At 34.8% G+C, this 26,504-nt stretch overlaps 1 protein-coding gene and 1 long non-coding RNA gene across 5 annotated transcripts; one reads left to right on the forward strand and one right to left on the reverse strand.

Moving 5' to 3' along the window:
* Nucleotides 1-16,014: 16,014 nt before the first annotated feature.
* THG1L (tRNA-histidine guanylyltransferase 1 like) lies at nucleotides 16,015-25,344 on the forward strand. Of its 4 annotated transcripts, none has more exons than XM_051978799.1 (6): nucleotides 16,015-16,899; nucleotides 18,271-18,447; nucleotides 20,576-20,745; nucleotides 21,281-21,369; nucleotides 22,473-22,580; nucleotides 23,299-25,344. In XM_051978799.1, exons 1-6 carry the CDS (start codon nucleotides 16,703-16,705, stop codon nucleotides 23,458-23,460), a joined length of 903 nt encoding a protein of 300 aa, XP_051834759.1. In that variant the 5' UTR covers nucleotides 16,015-16,702; the 3' UTR covers nucleotides 23,461-25,344. The 4 variants fall into 4 exon arrangements, with proteins under 4 accessions (XP_051834759.1, XP_051834760.1, XP_051834761.1 ...); XM_051978800.1 differs by lacking the exon at nucleotides 16,015-16,899 and adding an exon at nucleotides 16,956-17,317; XM_051978801.1 differs by lacking the exon at nucleotides 16,015-16,899 and adding an exon at nucleotides 16,956-17,255.
* LOC127550140 (uncharacterized) lies at nucleotides 17,826-20,652 on the reverse strand. Its single transcript, XR_007950779.1, has 3 exons — nucleotides 20,573-20,652; nucleotides 19,590-19,695; nucleotides 17,826-17,917 (listed from the first exon to the last, which is right to left on the reverse strand). It is a non-coding gene; the product is annotated as an uncharacterized LOC127550140 (long non-coding RNA).
* Nucleotides 25,345-26,504: the final 1,160 nt, after the last annotated feature.

Here is a 26,504-nt window from a genome sequence, read left to right on the forward strand (position 1 = left end):
TCCTCTTCTCTTCCCTGATCATTCTGATTGTTAACATTTCTTTTAAATTATAATAGTTTTCTTATCTGTATTGTTCATCTGTTATTTGTCACATATTACCATATATTGCTAGTTATCCTGCTATATGTATGTATACGTGTTGTGGATATTCTCTTACCTTGGTAGGATACTTTCCAGGGATGTCCACATTGAAATAAGATTGACACATGCATTGCCAGATCTAGTTCAGTGTTTGGGAGGCTCTGAAGGAAAGTATCGAAGAGTAGAGGATTAATTGACTACCAAACTGAAGATCTACAAAGCTGTTGTGCTGACTTCATTGTTGTATACCTGTGAAGCCTTGACAGTATACCAATGCCATGTCAGGAAACTGAATAGCTTCCATTTGAATTGTCTTGGGAAGATTCTGAAGACACCTGACAGAACATGATACCAGACACTAAGGTCCTTTCTTGAACTAAACTGTCAAGCATTCCAACTCTACTAAAGAGAGCACAGTTCTATTGAGCTGACCATATTATTTGAATGCCAAATGTACACTTGTCAAAATGATTATTTTATGGAGAACTCACACATGACAAGGGCTCATAAGGTGGTCAGAAAAAGTGACCTCTCAAGACAAGAACACTCTCAAAGTTTGTGTTAAGAACTTTAGAATTGATGGTATGACATAGGAGACCCTGACATAGGAACACACAACATGTTGTGTCCTTATCAAAGGAGGTGCTGAGCTCTATGGACAAAGCAGAGTAGAATTAGCTTAGAAGAAATGAGAAATGCACAAAGTTAGAGAATCCACCCCAAATGTTCATAAGGACCATGTGTGTCCAATCTGTGGCAGAGCATTCTGAGCTCATCTTGGTTTGATCAGCACAGTCAGACACACTGTAACTAGATTCTAATTTAGTGATGTCATTTTGGATCCCTTCAAGAATGAAGGACAAAAACTATATATAATATGTGTATACCTTCACAAGATATAGATATAGATGTAGATATCTATAATTTCCATATAATTACATAACTCCCTGAAAGTTAAGTCTTGTTTGAAAGATATGGTAATTCTTATTTCAAGATTGTAGTGAATATACCACTAGTATAGTACTTCTAAGATGTAGGTTTTAGTTTTCCTTCAGTTGAGCATATGACCCTGAGCAAACCACTTAACTTCTTTGAGACTCAGTTTCCTTATCAGTAAAATATAGATAATAAATCTTATTCAGCTGGCTTTCATAAAATTGTTGTGAGGATAAAATGAGATAAGTATGAATAATTCTAAATACTATATCACTTTACATATCTATGGTATAATAATGCTGTATTTAAAAAAAAACTGAGAGACAAGCATACATGTATATTATTTTAAATGCATAAGTATACCCAAATATGTAATTGGTAGAATTCTTAGTTTTAAAAAAAGCCAATAATTTTATGTATATGTATTATGTAGGATATACATATGCATATAATTCTTTGCATAAATTGATGTTTAATAGATAGTTGGTGATTGACCAATCAATCTGTTGAATAATATCTCTGAATTTTTCTATATACTTTTACTTTCCAAAATCACATATTAGTAAAAAGTTTTGCCCAAATGTTTAGCATTTTTAGGATTCTGGGACCCAAGATATTCTTATGTTTCTCATTTATAATTATAATTCCATAAGTCAAATGGAAAAAGAAACAGAAAGCCTTTGATTTCCCTTTTTGTGAGCTTTATCATTATTATTACAAAGAATTTCATCAACAGGTTCCTCATTGATTCCTAAAACTCATACTTTCCCGAAAGAGTGGATGAAAAAATGGAAATGCCTACTTAGAGCACTCAGTTCTGGCAATGCCAGAAAATAGAGCAGTAATCTATAAACCAGTTACTTCATCTTAATTTATGAATAAAACCTGAAACATGAAAAACATAAATTTTCATAAATTCTAGTTTCTGTGATAATTTAACTAGCCAAGAATGTCTTAGTTTCAAACCTTGACAAGATCCCAATAACTGAAAAGGAAAAAGACTGCTTTTAGTATAGGCAGATATATTATTTGCAAATAAGAAATGACATTATGGTAGTTGAATTGGAGTGACTGGGATTTTAGAGACAAATCATTTCCTCTTCTGACTAGAACCACATCCTCAACCAAATTTAATTTACATAATGGAGTCTTGTTAGTGAGAGCAACAGAAAACAGTTGGGAAAATGGATTCCAAAAAAAAATCCAATTTGTTTTCTACTTGACAGTATTCAGTAGGAAGTTGTTCTGGGTTTAGGAGCTTGTTGTTTTGGTTCGTGTGGGCGTGTTTTTTAAAGGCAACCATTGATTAGATAATAAATTAATTCAATGCCCAATGGAAATTCAGCAATTTTTAAAAATTATATTCATACTTTCTACAGATTACAGAATATAAAGAGATTTATAGCCTACAGAGTGGCCACTTCTCAAATGAGGGGAAAAGAGAAATATTTGGATTTTTGTTTTGTTTTGATGGTGATTTTGTGTGTGTGTGTGTGTGTGTGTGTGTGTGTGTGTGTTTTTACCTTTGACTCTTCTTTATTATGTAAGATAGAAAACTGTATCATGCCTGCAATGCCATAAGTCCTCACTTTTTTTAGGCTCTTCCAGTCTAGACAATTCCTTTTCTTAAATCCCCAAAACAGGAATTAGGAAATTTATATTCTAATCCAAGGAGTAACCCTAATTTGTTATATGAACTTAGACAAGTCATTTAACTTCTTTGTATTTTTCATTTGTCAAATGGAGATAATGCCTAATATTTCTTTTTATCAGAGCAAGGATCAAATGAGATCATATCTATGAAAGCACATTAAGTAAAAGAGTAGTATGATCAAGTGGGGAAAGTACTAGATGGAAGTCAAAAAACATGAATCTTATTCTTGATTCTGCTACTATGTGTGATTTTGTGAAAATATCCTTTTTGGGTAATATTTACTCTTATATACCAAATATGAAGGTGCAATTAAATGATCTTATAGGTATCCCTCCCAACTGCAAAAGTATATGGTTCTATGATTTCACATCTAAAATTCAGCAAAATTTCATTAGTTGCCTAATGTATGCGGTGGCCTATGTTAGGCACTAGAGATATAGAGAAGAAATGAAAGTTTCTAACCTCGGGTAGTTTATATTCTACTGGGAGGAATGACATATACACATGTAATTGTTACTGTAAAACATTGGCTGTACTTTCTTTTTTCCCAACTCAAAAGATTAAGATGTGATCTTTTTTTTACCAGTGAGTCAGCTCAAAATGCTATTTTTCCTTTGGCTACTGGCCCTCTTTTCCCCAACCCTTACCTTTATGTGAAGGCTGTATTTTCTCCATGGTAAATGCATTTAAAGGGACCCAGTTTGGCAACAAAGAAAGAGCTCATAGTTTTAATCTATGGCCAAGCTGACCCAAATCTTTGTACATTCCATTCTTAGCTACTTTGAAGACTTTATTAATACATGTTATTAATAAGAATTATCACTATAAAATCTTATCACGCAAACATAGCTGATCAAGACTTCAGTTATAGAAATGTCTAACTTTTGGTCATAGAGTTACAATTCCATGTGTTCAAGCTGGCCATGATATTCACCAATTTATACTTTATGTCTTCAATTAAAGATATGTGCATTACAAAAACAATTAAGATATATTATATGTGTCTAGAGAAAGACAGCCTTGAAGTGACATTTAAACTGGGCAAATAAGCAATTTAAAAGAAAGAGAAAACCCTGCATGTGGATATCCATCTTTTCCAATGGAAAGAAAAGGTATACAAATGGAAACAGAGAAGGGAGTATCTCACTAGCTACTTGCATTGTTGGTCAGGAAAAAATTCACCAATAATGGGGCATGTCTTAGACTTTGTTTAGTGCTCTTTTGTCAGATCCCCAGTTGATGAAAATAGGGTCATTTTGGTAGACCCCAGATGTACTTAACATTTTCCTCTACCTCTCTGCTTTTTGTCCATCTATCTGCCTTCCACAGAAACTAAAGAAAAGATCTCCCCAAATTGTAGATTATGCTACAGACACTGTGGTTCTGTTCCTCCCTTTAAAAATCCTAGTGCTCATTTTCATGATATAAAAGTGGATAAGCAAGAAAGCCAGTTTAGTTGACATAAAGGGAAATGACATGTGATATGCCTGGGAAAGAAGGTTAGAACCAAGTTGTAAAGAGCTTTAAATGTCAAACAGAAGAGTTTGTATTTGATCTTTGAGGTAATAGGAAATCAATAGTTTGTTGAATAGGGGAATACCACAATGAGATCTGTATTTTAAGAATATCACTTTGATAGCTGTGTGGAAGAAAGATGGATGAAAAGGAGAAAGACTGAATCAGGGAGGCCCATTAAGGAGCTATTATATTATCATTTAGGTGAAAAGTAATAAAGACCTGAACCAGGATAGTGATATGTAAATGGAGAAAAGGAGATAAATATAAGATGTGGAAGTAGAATAAATACAACTTGATTATTGATTTTCTATATGTGGTAAAGCCCAAGGATGATCCTGAAGTTGTAAATCTGGAAAACTTAGAATGACGGTAATGTCCTTAGTAGAAAAAGAGTTCAGAATAAGATTGCAGGATGGAGTGGGGTGGATAAAAAATTCTATTTTGGATATATTGAATTTATGATACCAATGGTTCATCCAGTTCAAAAAGTTAGTTGGTGATATGGGATTAGAACCCAGGAAGGCAATTAAAACTGTATAATATCTTCATAAAGATAATAATTAAATACATGGGAGTTGATAAAATCACCAAAAGAGGGTGAGAGACACCTGTCAGATTGGCTAAAATGACAAGAAAAGATAATGACAAATGTTGGAGTGGATGTGGGAAAACTGGGATACTGATACGTTATTGGTGGAACTGTGAACAGATCCAGCCATTCTGGAGAGCAATTTGGCACTATGCTCAAAAAGTTATCAAATTGTGCATACCCTTTGATCCAGCACTATTTCTACTAGGATTATATCCCAAAGAGATCTTAAAAGAGGAAAAGGGACCCACATGTGCAAAAATGTTTGGGGCAACTGGAAACTGAGTGGATTCCCATCAATTGGAAAAACGTTTAAATAAATTATGGTATATGAATGCTATGAAATACTGTTGTTCTATAAGAAACGACCAGTAGGATGATTTCAGAAAGGTTTGGAAAGACTGACAAACTGATGCAAAATAAAATGAACAGAACCAGGAGATCATTATACCCAGTAACAAGAAGTCCATATGATGATCAACTCTGACAGATGTGGCTCTCTTCAACACTGAAATAATTCAAACCAGTTCCACTTATGCAGTGATGAAGAGAACCATCTACACCCAGAGATAGAACCATGGGAACAGAAGGTGGAACACAACATAGCATTCTCACTCTCGCTATTATTTGCTTGCATTTTTTTCCCTCAGTTTTTTTTTTTTCCTTCTTGAGCTGATTTTTCTTGCACAACCAGATAACTGTATAAATATGTATACACATATTGGATCTAACATGTATTTCAACATATTTAACGTGTATTGAATTACCTGCCAGATGAGGGAGAGGATGGGAGAAAGAAAGGAAAAATTTGCAACAAAAGGTTATGCAAGGGTCAATGTTGGAAAAATTACCCATGCATATGCTTTGTAAATAAATTTACAAATTAAATTTAAATTATTTTTTTAAAAAAGTGTGAGAGAAAAGAGAGTCCAGGACAGAGCCATAGGATACATCTTTAGTAAGGAGTATAACATGGATAATAAATAATCCATCAAAGAAGTGGTCAGATAAGTAGTAAAAGTCTTAAAGATGGACATGTCTTGAAAACCCATAAAGGAGAAGGCAGAAATAAGAAAAAAGACAAGAACTTACCTAAGCTTCCCCCCAAAATCCCTCCAATAATGTCTCAAAACAAATTCTGGAACAGCAAAATTCACAAAAGGAGAGAATGAAACAATTTTCAGCCCAAGATAACTTAGAAGGTTGGCAGGAAAGATCTATAGCACCAAGGTGAGAACACAGGGTGCTCCAGTGCAGATCGGGCAATCTGTCACTCACAGATTGTTGCACAATCCAAGAAAATAGTAAGCAAACCTCTTTCTAGATCAGACTATCTTGGAAGAATTAAAAATTTATAGGTCCCTAGAATTACCTCTGAAAACAGCTGCACAAAAAAAACAAAAACAAAAACAAAAACAAAACACCATGAAGCTAGGGAAAGTGCTCCCTGCACTCTAGAAGCAGAGACCTATGTTAGCATAAAGTAAAAAATCAAGAAATGACTGGAAAATGAGCAAGCAGCAAAAAAGATCCTGACTATAAAAAGTTAGTACAGTGACAGGGATCAAAACACAAATTCAGAAAAAGATGACAAAGTCAAAATTGTACATTCAAAGCCTTAAAGAAAAATATGAACTGGCTCTTAGTAATGATAGAGTTCAAAAAGAATTTTAAAAATCAAGAGAGGTAGAAGAAAAATTAAAAAGAGCAATGAGAGTGATGTTAGAAAATCATGAGGAAAAAAAGAGTCAACACTTTGGTAAAGGAGGCAAAAAAAAAAAATAAACAACCCTCAAGAAAGCAATGCTTTGAAAAACAGAATAGTTCTAGCAGTAAAAGAGGCACAAAAATTCAATGAAGACAAGAAGGCCTTAAAAAGCAGAATTGGCCAAATAGAAAAAGAGGTTCAAAAACTCACTGAAGAAAATAATTCCTCAAAAATTAGAATTGGGTAATAAAAGTTAATGACTTTATGAGACATTAAGAAACAATAAAACAAAATCAAAAGAATAGAGAATAATAGAAGAAAATGTGAAATATCTCATGGAAAAACAAAGTGATCTGGAAAATACATTTAGGAGAGACAATATTAGAACTGGATTACCTGAAAGAAAGCAATGATCAAAAAAAGTCTAGATGTCATCTTTCAAGAAATTAACAAGGAAAGTTGTTTTGAACTATAGGGTAAAATAGAAATCTGAATCTATGATCATCTCCTAAAAGAGATCCTAAAGTGAAAACTCATAGGAATGTTATAGCCAAATTCAAAGTTTATAAGTCAAGGAAAAAAATATTGGAAGCAACTGAAAAGAAACTATTCAAATATTGAGGAGCCACAATCAGGATTACACAAGATTTAGCAGTTCCTACATTAAATATTTGGAGGGCTTGGAATATGATTTTCCAGAGGGCAAAAGAGCTAGGATTACAATAAGAATCACCTACACAGAAAAACAGTATAATCCTTCAGGGGAAAAAATAGTTATTTAATGCAACAGAGGACTTTCAAGCATTCCTAATGAAAAGACCAGACCTGAAGACAAAATTTAACTTTCAGATAATAGACTCAAAAGAAGCATAAAAAGAGAAATTATAAGGAATTCAGTAAGATTAAACTATCTTCCTGCATGAGCCACTTAACAAGGAAGCAGATATTTTCTGTGGTGAGTTAGAACTAGTTATTTTTACTGTATTATATGTATTTTTCTGTTGTTCTGGAGAGTGGAGAGGGAACAGAAAAGGTGGGCTACTATATCCAAAAGTTTACAAAGAGGTATAAAATGTCACCCTTACAGTTGAAGCAATTTCAATTTTTTTGGGGGGAGGCATAAATATTTTAATAGATCACTGAAAATATCTGAACAATTGGCATTCTTAATACATTTAACTTTTTCCTGAGTGGCTTGAAAATGGAGGTTTGACTTCACTGTGAAGGTCTTTTAATAGTCTGGATCTTGATTCATTCAGCACAATGTCATCCATAAACTAGTGCTTCTGGAGTATCCCCATATCTATAGAAAAATTGCTCTTCTGTATAGCTAATAGTCATGGTAGAGAGCAAAATTCAGAATTAGGAACAAAGTTTATTAAGTCATTGAAGTTTCCAGATATGACACATCATTTATCTTTGACTCCTGCAGAAGGTTTTTGAGGGATCAACAAAAGCTGGAGTTGTGAGTTAAAAAGCATTAAACAAACCCAGTGTCTTAGTAACAAGTCTGGTTTGTCAGCCAGGCAAGACTACATTCAGACAATGCAATAAAGTTTTCCCATAGTTTCCCCCTTTGGAATTTTAACATCTAACATTCCTATATTAGAAGAAGCACAATCACAGAAGCAATGAGTTAGGTTAAGGTTTCAAAGGAAATTCTTTGAAATAAGTCTAGTCAGCAGAGACAACTCCTTCACTGCTCATCTTTATCAAGAGGTTGAGAGAATTCCTTTTAAGGAAGGATAAGGAACAGATTGATGGCAAACTTTTCCCAATGTCTCACAGTCAAAGGGATCAAATTGATTTAGGATCAGGGGACTTAGATATCCTTAGTTGCTATTATTAACCTAATATATCCCTTAAGGAAACAAACCTGGTTAAACAGGCTTTACAGGTAAACTAAGTCAGTTTATAGATTAAATTACACCTTGGGTTTTAGCTGATCCATGTAGCCATTTAATCCATAGAAACATATTTCTCAAAGATCCTGCAATAGCTCATTCTCAAGACAGTTCTGGAGGTTGTTCATCTTAAATCTGGCTTTCCAGTAATTCGTTCATGAATTAAAAATCAGTTCAAACTTAATAAATCTAATCTTATATTTATTCTTTTGCATTTGCACATTTGCAGAGTCATCCTCTCAACTTTCCCAGGCATAGACATTTGTCTGTAGCAGTTCTCAGATCAGACTCCCTTTGAAAAACACTTGGCATTTCTCTTGAATAGTAAATTATTAGTTCAATAACAATTCAGACAATCATACAAGAAATCAAAACTTAGAATATTATCAAATCATTGTCCCAAGAGCTTTTTTCCTACTGTTACAATAACAGTTAACAACAAACAAGTCTGATTTTTTCATCTTTTTTTTTTTTGTTTAAATCCATGCTAGAGCTAAAATCAATCATTATCAATTAAGGAAATAATCATAGTCTGTAATAACATAGATATAGTGAATACAGGAAAGTTCATTCAAAACTTAGAAAAACACTGATTACTATGAGCTTGAGACTGACAGATACCTTTATCTTTAAGGTATTGTATATTAATCTTTAAAACAAAAATAAAATTTTTAAATCTAGGATTTATTGCTTCTAAGTTGGCTTAAAGATTCAAATTCAATATGTGGGATTTCAGGTTCATTTTCATAATTTTCACAAGCAATGGCCAAACAATCTATAGATAGGCATCATTATTTATAGAATATATTTGTAAGCCTATTTACTTTAGCTATGAAAAATCCTAATTTCTCATTAAACTACTTCACTATTTTAGAACTTTATAACATTCTTTAACCATAAAGATGACAGTCTATCAGAAGAGTTTACTTTCTAATGATACAATTGTATCATTTTCTAGGTATCAATTTTCAAATTGCTTGTAGAGTGTCTGATGATGGATTAGAGCGGTAGGTGGGACTCACCTTAGGAGATCATTTTATAGGATGAGTACCTTAGGAGATCATTTTATAGGATGAGTAACTGAGGGTTCAAGTGAAACACAATTTTTGTTCTTTTGTTTGAACCCTACATAAAATAGGGAGATATGTACTTTGACCTACGGAATTAATTAGGGTATGGTTAGAACTAGCCTTGCTACCCTTATTGTTAAACTAGTAGAATTCTTGAGGCTGATTACCCAAGAATTCTAAGAGGTAGTGTAGTCATTTGTTAAATTTGTTCATGAGTCCTTGAGTAGGTATCTTTGTTTTTTTTTGTTTTTTTTTTTTTTTCCTTTCTTTTCTTCTTCTGTACTTCAGCTCAAGCCTCCCTGTGGTGATTAGGAAAAACCAGACACCTGTGTCTGTGACTGTATACTGGGAGCAACTGCCCTGATATCTTGATGAGCATGGCAGAATTCTACTAGTTTAACAATAAGGATAGCAAGATTAGTGAAATTTTAGGAAGAAAAAAAGGGGAAAAGGAAAAAAACCCTGCAAGATACTTTTTCTTTTCATTTTATCTCTGGCCAGCTTAGGGTTACAGAGATACACAACAAGCAAAGATTTCCTTTCTAGGAACTCTTTTCCATGATTGATAGAACTTTATGTCATTATGAACTAATTAGAGACTAAATCTATAAATGAAATGTAGTCTCTTTGCTGTACATTTCCAAATTAGGGTTTGAATTTTTTTTTGGGGGGGGGGAGTTGTAAATGCTGAAATACTTTAAGAAGGAGATAAGAATGTGAGGCTACTGCCATAAATCTTTATATCTAAGCTAACAAAGCAGTGGATTCTATAATTTGAAGTACTGGAAGCTAATAACCCTTAGAATTTTTAAGGTTTTGAAAAATGCTATTTGTGGTCATAATTCAAATTTGATTTGATTTGATTGTGTTTATGCTAAAGCTAAATCATAATGTACTATTAATAAAAAGTGATATAATTGTGACATATGACCTTCTTTCAGACTTTTATATGAAATACACTTGACACAGCCCTCCCTCACTTAAATCCAATTCACTTGCATATCATAACATCACCTTCTTGATACTGTGGTCCTCTCTGAAAATGAGAGACAAAACAACAACAACAAAGACCCTAAGAAACTTCCTGGCACAAAACCCACCTTGTTTAACATCCATATCCTTTTTTCCCTCCTTTTTTAGACATTCAGGATTAAGTGACTTGCTCAGGGGTACACAGCTAATAAATGTCTGAGGCCATATTTGAACTCAGGTCTTCCTGACTCCAGGATTGATATGCCATTTACCTTTCACTCATCCAAATCCTATGGATGCTATAGATTATAAAATAGCAGTACTATGAGCTCTGAAAATATCCCAACTTATGGGACAATGGAGAAAGGCACGAGGAGGATATAATTAGGGTATAACTTATTTCCCATAATATTACCCATAAGAAATAGTATCCATAAGAAACAGTGTCATCTAAGAGATTAGCAAAGAAGTTCTTCTGGCTTCCTCTTGCTAAGTCTAAGATAAAATACAAACTCCTCTGGTGGGCATTATCTTCATGGGCAATTCATAATCTAATTTCAGCTTGTCTTTCTAGATTTATTTTACATTATTCTCCTTCAACATCTCCATAGTTCAGCCAAATTAGTATTAATCACCTTAGATATTCCATTTCCTATCTTCATTTCTTTGTACAGATTGTCTTGATTCCTAGAATGTGCTCCTTTCTCACCTCTGTCTCACAGAATCCATACCTTCCCTTCAAGACTCAGGTCATATCCTATAAGAAATCTCATCTGATTTCTCCTAATGCTAGAGCTCTTCTCAGAAGTAATTTTGTATTTTTATTTCATATTTAATTTTGGGGGGTAGGCCTTTTTATTTTCCCTCAAAAGCTTATTGAGAACAGAGAGTGTTTAATTTTTGGATTGTGCACCCAAGGTCAAGCATAGAACCTGGCCCATAGTGTGGTGTTCATTAATGATTGGTAAATGTTGAATATATGACGAAGAAAAGAGATGAGCTGAGCCAGGCAGCTGAGAATTATGAGAAGGAATAACAGATGCATAGTTTGCATTGATACTCCCAGAAAATTAAAAGACTTGAAGAAAGACTTGTAGGCTTTGCTAGAAGATGCTAGAAGATATAAATAAAAATCTTACATGTTGAAAAGGTATGGATAGGTTGTAATCTGTACTATAATAAGAAAGTCCCACATCTATAAGATTATAGATGTGCTGGAAATGCTACAATTATACTACAAATATAAGGCAGTACGAGTGTCAAATTAGTAGTATAAGTTCTATGCTATAGTGATATAAGATTTTCAGAAATATAGGATACATAATTTGACAAAGAATGCAAGTTGTTCAAAGCCTAATTGAAACTAGAGAGTGTTCCAGAAGTCTAAGCATTGAGATCAAAGAAATGGAAGTTTAGGAAATATCTTTGGGACATGTTATATATCTTTTTATCCCAAGGAGGTCATCAGAAGAAAAATCAGTCTTAATAAATATTGTTCTTCCTCTTTTTCTTAAGCAACAACAATTGTTATATGGAATAATTTTCTGGAAGGAAAAAGGGGGAGAAAATACTGGAAGAAATGCCTATAATATAAAATCAAAAATAGCAATAAACATTTATTTTTAAATATATATATATATATATACTTTTACATATATATCCCGAGTTCAGATCCAGTGTCAGACACTCACTAGCTGTGCCCCTATTTAGCTTCTGTTTGTCTTAATCCAAAGAATAAAGAAATGCAAGTCACTCTAATATCTTTGCCAAGAAAAATCTATTTAAAGTCACAAAAAGTTAGAGACAACTGAATAACAATACCAGGCATTGTGCTAAATGAAGGTACAAAAAGAGGCAAAAGACAATCACTGGTGTGAAGGAGCTCACACATACAGGATAACTAGGAAATAACTTAAGAGAAGGAAAGGCAGCTGAAATAAGAGGGGTTGAAGAAGGCTTCCTGCAGAAGATGAGATTTTAGTTTGGACATTAAGGAAGTCAAGTAAGCCCATGGACAAAGATGGAAAAGGAGAACATTTCAGATATGGGAGATACCCCAGAGTTGAGAGATGGATTGTTCATGGAACAATAAGTGAGTGTCACTGGATTGAAAAGTATGACATTCAATAACTATAGCAATCTAGTGTTTGACAAACCCAAAGATCCCAACTTTGGGGATAAGAATTCATTATTTGATAAAAACTGCTGGGAAAACTGGAAATTAGTATGGCAGAAATTAGACATGGACCCACACTTAACACCATATACCAAGATAAGATCAAAATGGGTCCATGATGTAGGCATAAAGAACAAGATCATAAATAAATTAGAGAAACATAATATAGTTTACCTCTCAGACTTGTGGAGGAGGAAGGAATTTGTGACCAAAGAAGAACTTAAGATCATTATTGATTACAAAATAGAAAACAAACAAAACTAATGCAAACAAGATTAGAAGGGAAGCAAGAAACTGGGAAAAAAATGTTTACAGTTAAAGGTTCTGATAAAGGCCTCATTTCCTTATATAGAGAATTGACTCTAATTTATAAGAAATGAAGCCATTCTCCAACTGATAAATGGTCAAAGGATATGAACAGACAATTTTCAGATGATGAAATTGAAACTATTTCCACTCATATGAAAGTGTTCCAAATCACTATTGATCAGAGAAATGCAAATTAAGACAACTCTGAGACACCACTACACACCTGTCAGATTGGCTAAGATGACAGAATAAAATACTGATGAATGTTGGAGGGGATGCGGGAAAATTGGGACATTGATGCATTGTTGGTGGAGTTGTGAACGAATTCAACCATTCTGGAGAGAAATCTGGAATTATGCCCAAAAAGTTATCTAACTGTGCATACCCTTTGATCCAGCAGTGCCACTACTGGGCTTATATCCCAACGAGATACTAAAGAAGGGAAAGGGACCTGTATGTGCCAAAATGTTTGTGGCTGTTTGTAGTGGCTAGAAACTGGAAATTGAATGGATGCCCATCAATTGGAGAATGGTTGGGTAAATTGTGGTATATGAATGTTATGGAATATTATTGTTCTGTTTCAATTGATAAATGACGGACAGAAGCAGCTATACCCAAAGAAAGAACACTGGGAAATGAATGTGAACTATCTGCATTTTTGTTTTTCTTCCTGGGTTATTTATACCTTCTGAATCCAATTTTCCCTGTGCAACAAGAGAACTGTTCAGTTCTGCAAACATATATTGTATCTAGGATATACTGCAACATATCTAACATATATAAAACTGCTTGCCATCTAAGGGAGGGGGTGGAGGGAGGGAGGGGAAAAATCAGAACAGAAGCGAGTGCAAGGGATAATGTTGTAAAAAAAATTACCCTGGCATGGATTCTGTCAATATAAAGTTATTATTAAATAAAATTTTTTTTTAAAAAAAAGAATATTATTGTTCTGTAAGAAATGACTAACAGGATGAATACAAAGAGGCTTGGGAAGACTTACATGAACTGATGCTGAGTGAAATGAGCAGAACCAGGAGATCATCATATACTTCAACAACAATACTGTATGAGGATGTATTCTTATGGAAGTGGATATTTTCGACAAAGAAAAGATCTAATTCAGTTCCAATTGTCAATGATGGACAGAATCAGCTACACCCAGAGAAGGAACACTAGGAAATGAGTGTAAAACTGTTTGCATTTTTGTTTTTCTTCCCAGATTATTTTTACCTTCTGAACCCAATTCTTCCTGTGCAATAAGAGAACTGTTCGGTTCTGCACACACATATTATATCTAAGATATACTATAACTTATTTAACATGTTTAAGACTGCCTGCCATTTAGGGGAGGGGGTGGAGGGAGGGAAAGGAAAATCAGAACAGAAGTGAATGCAAGGGATAATGTTGTAAAAAAAAATTACCCATGCATATGTACTGTCAATAAAAAGTTATAATAAAAAAATTTTAAAAAGAAAAGTATGATATATAAAGTAAAATATAAATAGACTGGAAAAGTGGGATGAGATTATGGGGGACAATTTTGTATTTGATCTTAGGGACAAGAGGAAGACATTGGAATTCATTTAATATGGGGTGATATGGTTGAACTTTCACTTTAGGGAAATCACTTCAGTAACTGAATGGAAGATATATTGGAGTGGGAAGAGATTTGAAGCTGTTAGATTGGAATAATCTACCTTCTGAAGTGATGAGGGCTTGCACTAGAGGGGTGGCTATCTTGGGGGGTGGAGGGTTGAAGGGAAAGGGTTGTGTTAGAGACACAGGTCTTGGTAACAGATTGGCTATGAATGGTGAGAGATAATGGGGAGTTGAGAAAGATACCTGTCATATTCCCACTTTCTTTCTCCATATAACCAGGGGATTAGTATTAAATAATATCTGATATTTATATAGCACTTCCAGGTTTGCAATGTACTTTAAAACACATCATCTCTTTTGATTTTCATAAGAGTCCTATAACAAGTATAGAAAACAACCATCCTGTGGGCCAAGGTAGCCGCAGGTCTTGAGCAGAAAAAAAAGTTCCCCAACTCTGTCATGTAAGTCATGTATGAGGCTCAAAAAGACAGTGACTTGTCCATGACCCCACAGTCAAGAGTAGGATTCAAACATCATTTTCTCTTAATTTAAATTCAGTACTCTTACATATACCATACAGCCTCTATGCTAGTAACCATAAAGTCCCTTCCAGCTCTAAACTCTGAAGACAGGGCACATGGAGTCCAACAGAGTGCTAGACTTGGCATCATTAAAAATCTGAGTTTGAATTCTGCCTCACACTTACCAACTGAGCAAGTCAATGAAGTTTTTTCAATTTCAGTTTCTCCTTCTGAAAATGAGAGAATTGAACTCAATTGCCTCTAAAATCTTTTTCATTTCTAAATTTATGGCCCTATATTCTCTGCATTCCAGCTAAACCAAGCTATCCTCCATCCCCTTTCTTATCCTGTTCTCTCCTAGGCTGTCTCCTATGGGTAAAATGGGCTTCCTTCCCACTCCAATCCTTTCAGTGCTAGTTAAAACTCTTCCCTTTCTTCAAGGCCCAACTCAGATGCCCCCTCCTCCAAGAAGTCTTCTCTAACATCTCTAGTTGAAAATGTTCTCTTCCTTCTCAATTATCTTATTAATCCTTTGCCTGGATTCTTGCTATACTCCTCATATCAATCACCTACATAATAGCTCATATCCTCAAGGTTCCTTTCCCTCATAATGCTGTGAAGGATGTGGTCTAATTATTATTATTCTCATTTGACAAATAAGGAAACCAAGTTTCTTGAAGTTTTTTGCCCAGAATACCTCAACCAGTATCTGAGGCTCGTTCAGATCCAGACGTCTTGGCTTCTTTTCCTAATATTAAACTGCAAAATTCCTGTAGGCAGCGGCTGCGCCTTCTCGGTGCTGCCTAAGACTCTCAAGCCGGCCCCACAAGAGAACAAATGTTTGTTGACCTTGTCAACAAACAATCACAATTTGCTTTAGGGGAGGCGAGGGAAGCAATTGCATGAGAGAAAAGCAGATTTATTATAAGAGAAATAAAAATTCATGTGGAACCCAAAGAGTTCCCAGTTTTTATAAAAGTTTACATTTATATAATAGGAGGAAGGAAAGAGGGGATAACAGAAAGGGGTGTTACACGGCTGTGAATGATGTAGTAAAGATGGGAGAAAAAAGGTAAGACCACTCCGCACAGAGGGGAGCAAGGCAAAAGATTCATTCTTTTCCCTTGAAAACTACTAGACTATGAGGATAGGAGGATTTGCTTATTTGCAAAGGAGCCCAACTGTACAATCCTAGCACAAGATTGGCTGCTGCCTGTCTTGCCTCCCAAGGTCACAGTAGGAATCCAACCTGGAGTGCAACAACAAATTATGTCAGCTGAGAGGAAGCTTCGTCCTTGACACATTCAGGGTCTCCTGCGTGTTCTGGATCTAGTGTTTCTGAAAAATATGGCAACTCAACAAGACAAGTTCAGAGGACCCATTAAACAACTCTTAACAAATTGGACTAAAAGAGATGAGAAACTTGGCCAAGAGGAAGCTATCAGAGACTTTCGTGAGTGCGGTTTCCACGGAAAAGTGAAGTAGCCAGAAAGTAAACCTCGATAGAGGAAATAGAAATCCCCCAATACTAGACTGAAGGAACGAGGGGAATGGGGATAAAAAAGAAGAGTAGAGCAACAAAAAGGTCCTCCAGGAGGGCTAGAGCAACCAGGTCGGAAACAGCAACTTCCGGGGGCGGGGCGTTTTCTTTTCCCCCGGCCGGAAATGTGGACTATAAACACTGCCATAGTCGCTTCTCGTGTCGGTTCGGCAGTTGCTCCCTCTTGCCGTAGATTCTTTATTAGCAGTAGGGGTGTCATGGCGAAGAGCAAATTCGAGTATGTACGGGATTTTGAAACGGATGATACATGCCTGGCCCACTGCTGGGTGGTCGTGCGGCTAGACGGAAGGAACTTCCATCGGTGAGAGCACTGCCCAGGGGCTCGCGTGGCTCGCATGTGCGCTTCCGGGGCGGGTCCCCTTCACCGCTTCCTCTCTCCTACCCCCTCGCTGGCCTCCCTGCTTTTGCTGGTCCCTCCCTTTTCTTGTCCTTCCCTCCCAGCCCCACTTCCCTACCTCTATCACCAAAGAAACCTCGCAGCCAGTGAGTTTGTGAAAGAAGCGTCACCCGCTCTCACCCTCTGGAAAGGCGTCCAAAACCCTAGCCAGGAGCCTGGCCATTACTGAAGTTCCAAGAGGGGGAAGATTCAGCTCTTCTGAGAAGAGCACTGCAGCAGGATGCCTTGGGTTCCAGCCTCAGTTCTGCCAATAACTAGTTGTATGTTCTTGAGGAAGGCATATTATCTACTTTGGACCATCTTTTCCTTTTGGAAATTGGGGGTGAGAGGGTGTTCTGTTACAGTTCTTTAGCTACCTTGGGAAGAAAACTGAGAAATGTTGTGCAGAAAGGGCTTTGCAGATCCTAAAAAGTACTTGATTGATGGAAACAAGAGTTGTAGATATTCCCTCTTAGGCTTTAGACAGATTGAAAGTGAACTTGATGTGATTATCAACCACCCAGAAAACTGATGGCAAAGTGCATCCCCTTCCCATAATACCTTTTTCCTTCAGATTTGCAACTGTTAATTAAATGATCCTCTTTATCTACATTATCTAAAGAACACCAAATATGTGTTTCATAAACATATTTGGTTAGATATATGTATGTGTATATATACATATATGCATATGTTTCAACTTTTGAGGAAAGAAGTAGATGATCACCTAAAAGGCAAAGAAGCAAAGTTTGAATGTGACAATGCCCTATAACACTTTAATTTGAAGTCAAATCACTTCTAGGGACTTTCCTATTCTGAACTGAGGCAGTTAGAATAAATGGTGACTAATGTTTGTTGTATCATTTGATATTTATTAAACACCTATATTGACAAAGTTTTAGGTTAGTTGGTTTTCACAAAGTGTCCAGATGTGCCAGAATACCTAAAGAGAGAGAGGCAAGGAAGAATAAATGTGATGTAGAACTGAAGGAAAGGTAGTCATGGACTAAAGCCTCACTTCTCCAAGTCAGATCAAGAAAAGCCTTTAAGGAGACAGTGAATACAGTACTATTATTTGATAAGTCTTTAACATGGTATTTAAAATGTTGCTTGAATAACCTATGTTAGGTGATTCCACCTTAGTTATGCAGCTTGAACTATAGTGTTCTTTACTGTAAACCCTGCATGCTATTCTCCTTCTGTACTGTTGCTGTTCCTGCTATTATTTTTAAGTTATATCTGCTTAACTTTCTTCATGAAAACTTATCTTTGTTTCTCCTCTTTCCCACAATGAAGTTTTGCAGAAAAACACAACTTTACAAAACCCAATGATAGCCGAGCCCTAGAATTGATGACCCGGTGTGCTCAGACTGTAATGACACAACTAGAAGATATTGTCATGGCGTATGGACAAAGTGATGAATATAGCTTTGTATTCAAACGGAAGAGCAATTGGTTTAGAAGAAGAGCCAGGTACTTTCTGTTCCTATCATACTATTTTTCTCTAGGCAAATATCATCCCTTTTATTTTAATCATAGATTTTTCAACATTTCCTCTTTGGTTTTTATAAATCTTTCTGGTAGCTCTTCATTTTTATTCCTTTTCTTTTCCTTTCCTCTGAAGTCTTGACTTCTAATTTGACTAGGGATTCAAGACTCTCAGGGACTAGAAATGAAGTTGTATGAAACTGATAAAAAACTCTACTTAACTCTTACATAGAACAGGGCTTCTTAAAACTTTTCCCACTCCTGACCCCATTTCTCCAGAGAAATTTTTAAGTGATCCAGGCTATACAGGTAAATAAAATAGGATACAAATCAAACATGCACTGATAATAAATCATATAACAATTTATTTTAAAGTGATTCTTGGTATACATGTAATTTACCATTTATTAAAGACAGAAGCAAATTTGCATGCTAATGAGATGGATATATTTACTTTTACATAAAGAATTTTTTTTTTTTTTTTTTTTTTTGCTATGGCAATTGAGGCTAAGTGACTTGCTCAGGGTCTCACAGCTAGAAAGTGTTAAGTGTCTAAGGTCACATTTGAACTCAGGTCCTTCTGACTTCAGGGCTGGTGTTCTATCCACTGTGCCAGGTAGCTGCCCCTAAAGAACTAAATCTTGGTGGAATATTGAATACTTTTTTTTACTGTTGCCAAATTTTTTGTGACCCTCACATTCAGTTCTGCGATTCTATATGAGATTGTGACTTACAATTTAAGAAGCTTTGACATGACAGATTACGATGTTTCTTTGGAAGAACTAGAAGTTTGAAGTATAATAATGTTGTGTATGTATCATAGCAAATAAATTTCCAGGTATATAGACCCTTTTAAAGCTAAAACTAATTTTCTTTTTAAAGTGTGTTTAAGAGAGACATTATGATATAATGGGTAGTACTACACATTGAATTAGGACATATAAATTCTAATCCTGTCTCTTACTTATCAGTCCTGTATCCTTGCTAAATTAACTTCTCTTTGGGGTTTTAGTTTTCTTCTAGAAAATGAGAGGTGTAAATTAAAGGAGCTCTTCAGAGCCCTTACAGATTAATATATAACACATACTCTTCTTTTATAGAACTACCATCATAGCATGATTTCTAACCTGGTATGTCAGAAGTCTCATAATTACTGTTCCTCCTTCTGGTTGGTCTCTTCCCTTTAAAATCCATCCCTCACAGTTGCCAAATTGATGTTCCTGAAGCACAGACCTGAAGATATCATTACATTGTTCAAATAGCTCACTGTGGCTCACTATTGCCTATAGTATCAAAATCTTCTGGCATTTAAGTACCATAAAGTTTGTTACTTCATCTTGGCCTACTTGCGTCTATATCCTATCTCATTATCTTTGCATAGGTTATCCCTGTGCCAAGAGTATTCTTTAATCTTACCTGTATAGCTCAGTGCCATTTCTTAAATGAAACCTATTCCACCAATTGCTAGTTTTCTCCAGTTATTGTTATATAGTTTTCATATACTTATCTGTTTGCATGTTCTGTTCCCTCAATAAAATGTAAGTTCCTTACTAACAAGAACTTTTTGGGGGGCGGGTCTTTGTATCCATAGCACCGAACACAGTGCTTGTTACATTTGTTGTTGTTATTAAGTTGTGTCTGACTTTGTGACCCCATTTAGAATTTTTTTTGGCAGAGATACTGGAGTAATTTGCCATTTCCTTGTCCAGTTCATTTTATAGACAAAGAAACTGAGAAAGAGGGTTAAATGTCTTACTCAGTATCACATAGCTATTAAGTGTCTGAGATCAGATTTGAATTTGTCTTCCTCACTCCAAACCCATAGCTTTATCCACCATACCACCTAGCTGTTGCCCTGTTACATAATAATTACTAAATCGAATTACTGTGGGAAAAATAATAATATTTCAGTGTAATGGACATTATTAAATGCCTCTACGTTCAAAAAACTGCTTTAGCAATGGAAGTAGTGGGAGGTACTTTCTTTTAAAAACTCTGGGAACTAAGTATTACCAAATATCTGTAAATTTTTAATTGTATCTCACAATCCCTAAGCTATGTAAATATTAATATAACATGTTTTCTCTCTCTGTTCTTTTTTTGTACTTACAAGTAAATTTATGACAAACGTGGCCTCTCAGTTTGCCTCCAGCTATGTCTTTTATTGGAAGGATTACTTTAAGGACCAGGATCTTCTATATCCTCCAGCCTTTGATGGAAGAGTTGTAGTGTATCCTAGCAACCAGACCTTAAAGGACTATCTCAGTTGGCGACAAGCAGATTGTAAGCATTTTTTAAAATAATTAAATTCCACAGATATGTGTTAATACAAACTTTTTTTTTTTGGCTCTATTCATTTGATTAGCTTCTTGGGAACTTAGAAGAAATTAGGAATTGAAATCACACAACTTTGGAAATATTCACTTAAAGTGTTTTTCAACTACCATTAATCTGAGTGAAAATAGTTATAAAAATAACTGAAAACAAAGATTTGCCCACTGATATTAACATCTGTTACACATAGTAAATACTCTACATGTGCAATGAACTTATTATATATGTATGTATGTGTATATATGTATGTGTGTGTATATACACACACATATAAACACACAAATATGCACACATATACATGTGTATTTTAACGCTATAACATGTTCTAAAATAGACATGCACATACATGCATACAACTCATCATCTCTGAGCTCTCCATCTGAAGTAGGTGTCTTCAGAGGTGAGTGTGGAGATGAATAATTGGGAAATAGTTCCTTTGGATTATGAATGTTAGATATATATTTTTAAATTTTTTTCTCCCCAGGTCATATTAATAATCTTTATAACACGGTTTTCTGGATGCTGATACAGCGATCTAAGTTAACACCAGCACAAGCTCAAGAAAGACTACAGGCATGAAAATATTACTATCTTATTCTTTGCCTATTAATTTCATATCAATTTTCCTATTATAGTTTACTTTATATCCTTAATGCAATCGTTTTTTTTGATAAACCAGAAAATTAGAGCATTTGAGCTAAAAAGGATCTAGAAATCCTCTAGTCCATTCTCTTCATTTGAAAGAATAGGAAATGGATGCCTAGTAAGGACTAAGGCCACAAAATTATAAAGTTGGGACTAATATCTAGATCTCTTGGCATTCAGGTTAGTATTCTTTTTGCCCTGCCACAGATGCTTCCAAGATAATAGAGAATGCCATATGTTGTTGAAAGCTAACTAACATTTTTTTTAAATGAGACACTTCACTGGGTTAGATGATTTTGAAAAGATTTTGTTATAGAATGGCATTATAACACAGGTCAATGACATCTACATTCTGATTATCAAAAAATAATGTAGTACTGTAGAGAAGGGTACCAGTTTTGCAGTCAGAAAACCTGGATTCGTATCCTAACTCTGACACTCTCTTTGTGATTTTGGGCAAACCATGTAACATCTGGTCCTCAATTCCCTCATCGATGAAAAGAAAGAGTTGGATTAGATGGCCTTTACTAAAGTTCCTTCTTGCTCATAGTTTATGATCTTATGATTAAATCAATGTAGGTCTAGATCTGATAAAGTCAATTATAATATGGTTAACTTATAAGATCCTTGAGTATAAGAATTGTTCATTTTTGGCATTTATATATACCCTCAGCAACTCACATAAGGCATGGCAGATAGTAGACATTTAATAAATGTCCCTTGTTTAGTCTTGCCCTTCATTCCATTAAGAAAGATTATCCTGTTTATGTTTTCTTCTATCCTCAGGCCAGTATTTTAGCTTGGTGAAGCCACTGGTTTGATAATGGTAGATGGAAAATTGTATTGTTTTAGAAATTTAATTGGTGTAAACTCTTCTTTAAAATGCAAATATATTTTACAATTACAGATAAAAGCCCTTAAGGCACTTTAAAATCTCCCTTTTTTGTTTTACTTATTAATTTAGATTAGGGGTAGTGTTAAGGAGATTATAAAAAATCCTTGTGTGTGTGTGGTTTTTTTTTTAATTCTAGGGAACACTTGCTGCAGATAAGAATGAAATTTTGTTTTCTGAATACAATGTCAACTATAATAATGAGCCATCAATGTTCAGGAAAGGAACTGTACTAATATGGAAAAAGGTAAGAAGAATGATTCCAAATTCAGTGGGACAGTTTCAGATCAGCTCCTGTATCTTTAATAAATTTTTAGTAACTGCTTTAAGATTTTCTTCTTGGTTGCTAATTCTGGATCTCTCTTTATAACTTTATAAATATATAAAATAGTGCTTATGAGAAAAAAGAGGAAGACTGATCTATATTCTATAAACTCAGTCTGAATGTTAGCATCTGGAATGTCCCTCTCATGTGATTTAGATCATAGTGTTTTAGAGAGAGAAGGGACATGAAGAATAATTTTGCAGTTAAGAAAAATCAAGCCTCTGAAAAGTGAAGTAATTTTTCCTGAGGCTAACCAGAACTAGACCTGCTCAAATATTCATTAAATATCTGTAAGTCAACTAATCATGTACAAGTCAACACACCATTTCTATAATGTTGTGGTGGGAATCAGAAGACAGATTCAGATTCAAATCTTAGCTCTGGCAGTTACTAGCTATATGTTCTTGAGCAAGTTAACTTTTTTGAACCTGATTCCTCAAATTTAAAGTGAGCATGAGTAATAAAGTACTTTAAAAAATGTAAAAACTCTACTGCAGTAAAATGCAAATTTTTTTTTAATCTATAGATATGATGACAGAAACAATCATCTTGCCTACCTTTTAATACCAGGGAATGGTTGGAAAGAAAGATTGGTGGTATCTTTCTGGTTCTTGATAGTCTCATAACTTAATATTTGTAGATTAAAGAAGTAATATCAAAGGAAATCCAACTTCCAGGAGAAACAGAAGAAAAAACAGTTGAAGTGACACGGACAAGGACTAAACCAGTTGCTTTGCATTGTGATATCATTGGTGATGCTTTCTGGAAGGAGCATCCTGAGATCCTTGAAGATGACAGCTGACTTGTTTGTCTTTCCTTCTTTGTGGTTATTCATACAGACATTCTATTCTTTCTAGCTAACCTAACTCTGATACAGGCAGAGTTCTATGAAATGCACATTTTATATAAGCAGCGAGAAAGATCCATTTGAGGGAAGGAAAATAGGGAAAAAGAGGTAGCAAAGTTTACTCTTCTGAAGCTGGGCACCTTTTTTATTCCATAGAAACATGGATCCATTTGCAAAAACAAAATTGTGATATTATTTTTACAAAGTAGTTAGCTATATCTTGCATAATTAATCTTTTAAAACTGTGGTATAAATCATTTTAAAAGCTGCCACCTACTCCTAACTAGAGTTAGGTTACAGTGACCTTGAAATTCTTACCTTTCTAAATGATCTGTGCATTTCTCTTTGGCAGAACTGGAAATAAACATGGACTACATGTTTATGAATTAAATGTTTTTTATATATCTCGATTATGGTGACTCTAGATTGATCGGTTGTATGCAGTTCAGTTGGTTGAATCACTAGGCAATCAATCATTTTATACCTGTGGGCTCTGCCATTATTTCCAGCTTTCTTCTCAAGAGTAGAATTTCAAATCCAAATATACATACTTCTTTAGGAAGAAGAGGGGTAAATAGAGGACTGGAACAGACCAAAGTAATTCCTTGCATTTTTCAACATTTGTTAAATATCTATTGTGTTGAGGGAAATAAAGTTAGTATAAATAATAGTTCTTTTTCAAGAGGCTTAGAGCTAGAACAGGAGAAAGATACCAATACAGAAATCTTTCTTTTTATACCAGTATTACCTATTTTAAAGTCATACATCTTCAGTTTCGAGACAGCTTTTTCTACTTGCATAGGTGAAATTGGCTCATTTCTATTTCATGTTTTTTAGGGCTTTGTAAATAATTTTTTTTTAAATTAAAGCTATAAATAGATAATTCTGCAACATTAGCCCTTGTAAAACCTTGTGTTCCAGTTCCCCCCCCCCCTTCTCCCGCCCCTCTCCCTTTGATGGCAAGTAGTCCAATATATGTTAAACATGGTAGACATATATGTTAAATCCAACATATGCATACATATTTATACAATTATCTTGCTGTACAAGAAAAAATCAAACCAGAAAAGAAAATGATGATGAAAATAAAATGTAAGCAACTAACAACAAAAAGAGTGAGAATGCTATGTTGTGAACCATACTCAGTTCCCACAGTCCTCTCTGGAGATAGATGGCTCTTTTGATCACAAAACCATTGAAACTGGTCTGAATCAAATCAATGTTGAAAAGAGCCCCATACATCAGAATTGATCATTGTATGATATTGCTATTGTTATGTTTTGTAAATGATTCTTGCTCCAGGACTCAAACTGGTTTTGAAGGACAGATGGATGATTGATCAGACCACAGAGGCTTTCATTTTAGAGCAATGCAAAAAAATCCCTTGAATAAAGTCAAGTCTGGACAGTTTCTTTGGATTAGAGACTATAAATGTCTCTGAATGATACCAGCCTAAACAGAGATAGGGAGGGTAAGAACAAGTAGTATCTCTATTAACATTTAAGATACTGGTTTATTTAGAATTGATAGTGAAAGAAATTGAAACATAATTAGAAGAATTGAAAGAGAAATAAAACCTGATGTATTCAACTGGAATTCATTCAAGGAACCCATATCCTGGTTTTTCCTAAAGCTTAAAGCCAAGAAGTAAATATATCCCTAAAATATCTAAGTCTGGGCGCATCCCTCACTAGTTGATATCCCATCTGTTCAAATTCCAGTCTCTTCCATTCCAACAGGAACCCTTTGTTAGACATGGCTGATTGTTGGTTTTAATTGTATACTTGTTGAAAGTGAAATAAAGGTTTATGTGGTTTGATTTTCCATTTCTTGATACAACGCAATATTGCAACAACTTTAAAGCTAATGGCTTATTGTGCTTGTCCTATAACTAATACTGATAGCATATTAATTATTACAGGCAGAAAACAATATCATTTAGATTATGTATCACCTTTTTATGGAGAAGGAATGCTTTTTGAATTCCAAGATTTGGCACTTCAACTCCTGTTGTTACCTGAACTTTGAATTCCTTTAATATCCCTTTAATTAGGAAGTGAAATGCATATTATGGTCAAGACACTGTACTGGGTGCTGGATTTTAATTTTAATTTGTTTGGCCCTCCCAGAGGTGACCAATCATTGTCCTAGAAACTTTCTGCAACTGCATGTGGGAGATTTTGGCAGAGCCTATTGAATTCCCTATAGTAGAGGAGCAATGGTTTCCTAGCTAGAGGAATGCTAATATATGGTATACAGGTCACAAGGAAACATTTCCTATTAAGTCATCTTGGAAATTCACCTCTCCTTAAATTACCAAATCCTGTCATTTTGCCTCTGAATCTACCTCTTCAATTATTCCTGTCTCCTTCACCCTAGTTCAAGCATTCATCTAGATCAAGGCTTCTTAAACTTTTTCTGCTTTTTTTACCAGAGAGCTTTTTAACATGATCCCGGGTATATAAGTACATAAAACAGGTATACAAATCAAACATTTACTGATGATAAATCATAAATTCACAATCCTTACATTCGGCTACAAGACTCCATATGAGGTTGCAAACCATAATTTAAGAAGCTGGGATCTAGATTAATAGTAATCTAAATAATCCTTGGTTTTTAGGTTCTCCTTCATACAGCACACCTGCCATATACATCTTTCTGACATCATTTTCTTGCTTAAGACTAATGGATCACAGCTGCCTATGAGGCAAAATACAAGATCTAACTTAGCATTTACAAGACACATGTTGTGGTTTTGTCCTTCTGGCCTCATTTTATCCATATCCTCTCCATGCATTTTATCTTCTAATCAAACTGGACTATTATCTCTTCCCATCTGTACCCTCTCTGGCATTTGCGCCATCTCCTGTGCCTGCTGTGTCTTTTTAAATTATATTCTAATCCCCCTTACCTAAACATATCTGCCTCTCAGAATTATCTATGTTATGATCTAGCTCTGAAGTCTTAACCAATTGCTGTTGAAAGTGATCTCTAAA

The sequence above is a fragment of the Antechinus flavipes genome, chromosome 2 (genome assembly GCF_016432865.1).
Source record: "Antechinus flavipes isolate AdamAnt ecotype Samford, QLD, Australia chromosome 2, AdamAnt_v2, whole genome shotgun sequence".
NCBI lineage: Eukaryota > Metazoa > Chordata > Mammalia > Dasyuromorphia > Dasyuridae > Antechinus > Antechinus flavipes.